Here is a 252-nt window from a genome sequence, read left to right on the forward strand (position 1 = left end):
ATGGTTATAGCTTTTAGATAGCAGACAAGGCATACATAACTAAAGAGATATCATAAAAGATATTTTGTAATTAATTGAAGTGAAATCTGATATCTGATATGTCTCTGTGTGATTGACAGCCACTACGGGGATGATTTGGTACCTCTGGGACAGTTGGCTACCGTCCTGTATGACTACCACAGTGTGGAGCGTGACGAACTCTCCGTTAAGCAAGGTACGATATGATTTTTTGTTTCATGTCTCTAATGTTTG

At 38.5% G+C, this 252-nt stretch overlaps 1 protein-coding gene across 1 annotated transcript in view; it reads left to right on the plus strand.

The window, feature by feature from the left end:
* Positions 1 to 252, plus strand: part of LOC119588120 (jouberin-like) — a 5,018-nt gene that overhangs the window by 3,441 nt on the left and 1,325 nt on the right. The window contains exon 4 of the mRNA XM_037936829.1: positions 120 to 214. Within this exon, the coding sequence (XP_037792757.1) occupies positions 120 to 214 (95 nt within the window). The remainder of the gene's footprint in view (positions 1 to 119; positions 215 to 252) is intronic.

Source organism: Penaeus monodon, chromosome 23 (assembly GCF_015228065.2).
Source record: "Penaeus monodon isolate SGIC_2016 chromosome 23, NSTDA_Pmon_1, whole genome shotgun sequence".
Lineage (NCBI taxonomy): Eukaryota > Metazoa > Arthropoda > Malacostraca > Decapoda > Penaeidae > Penaeus > Penaeus monodon.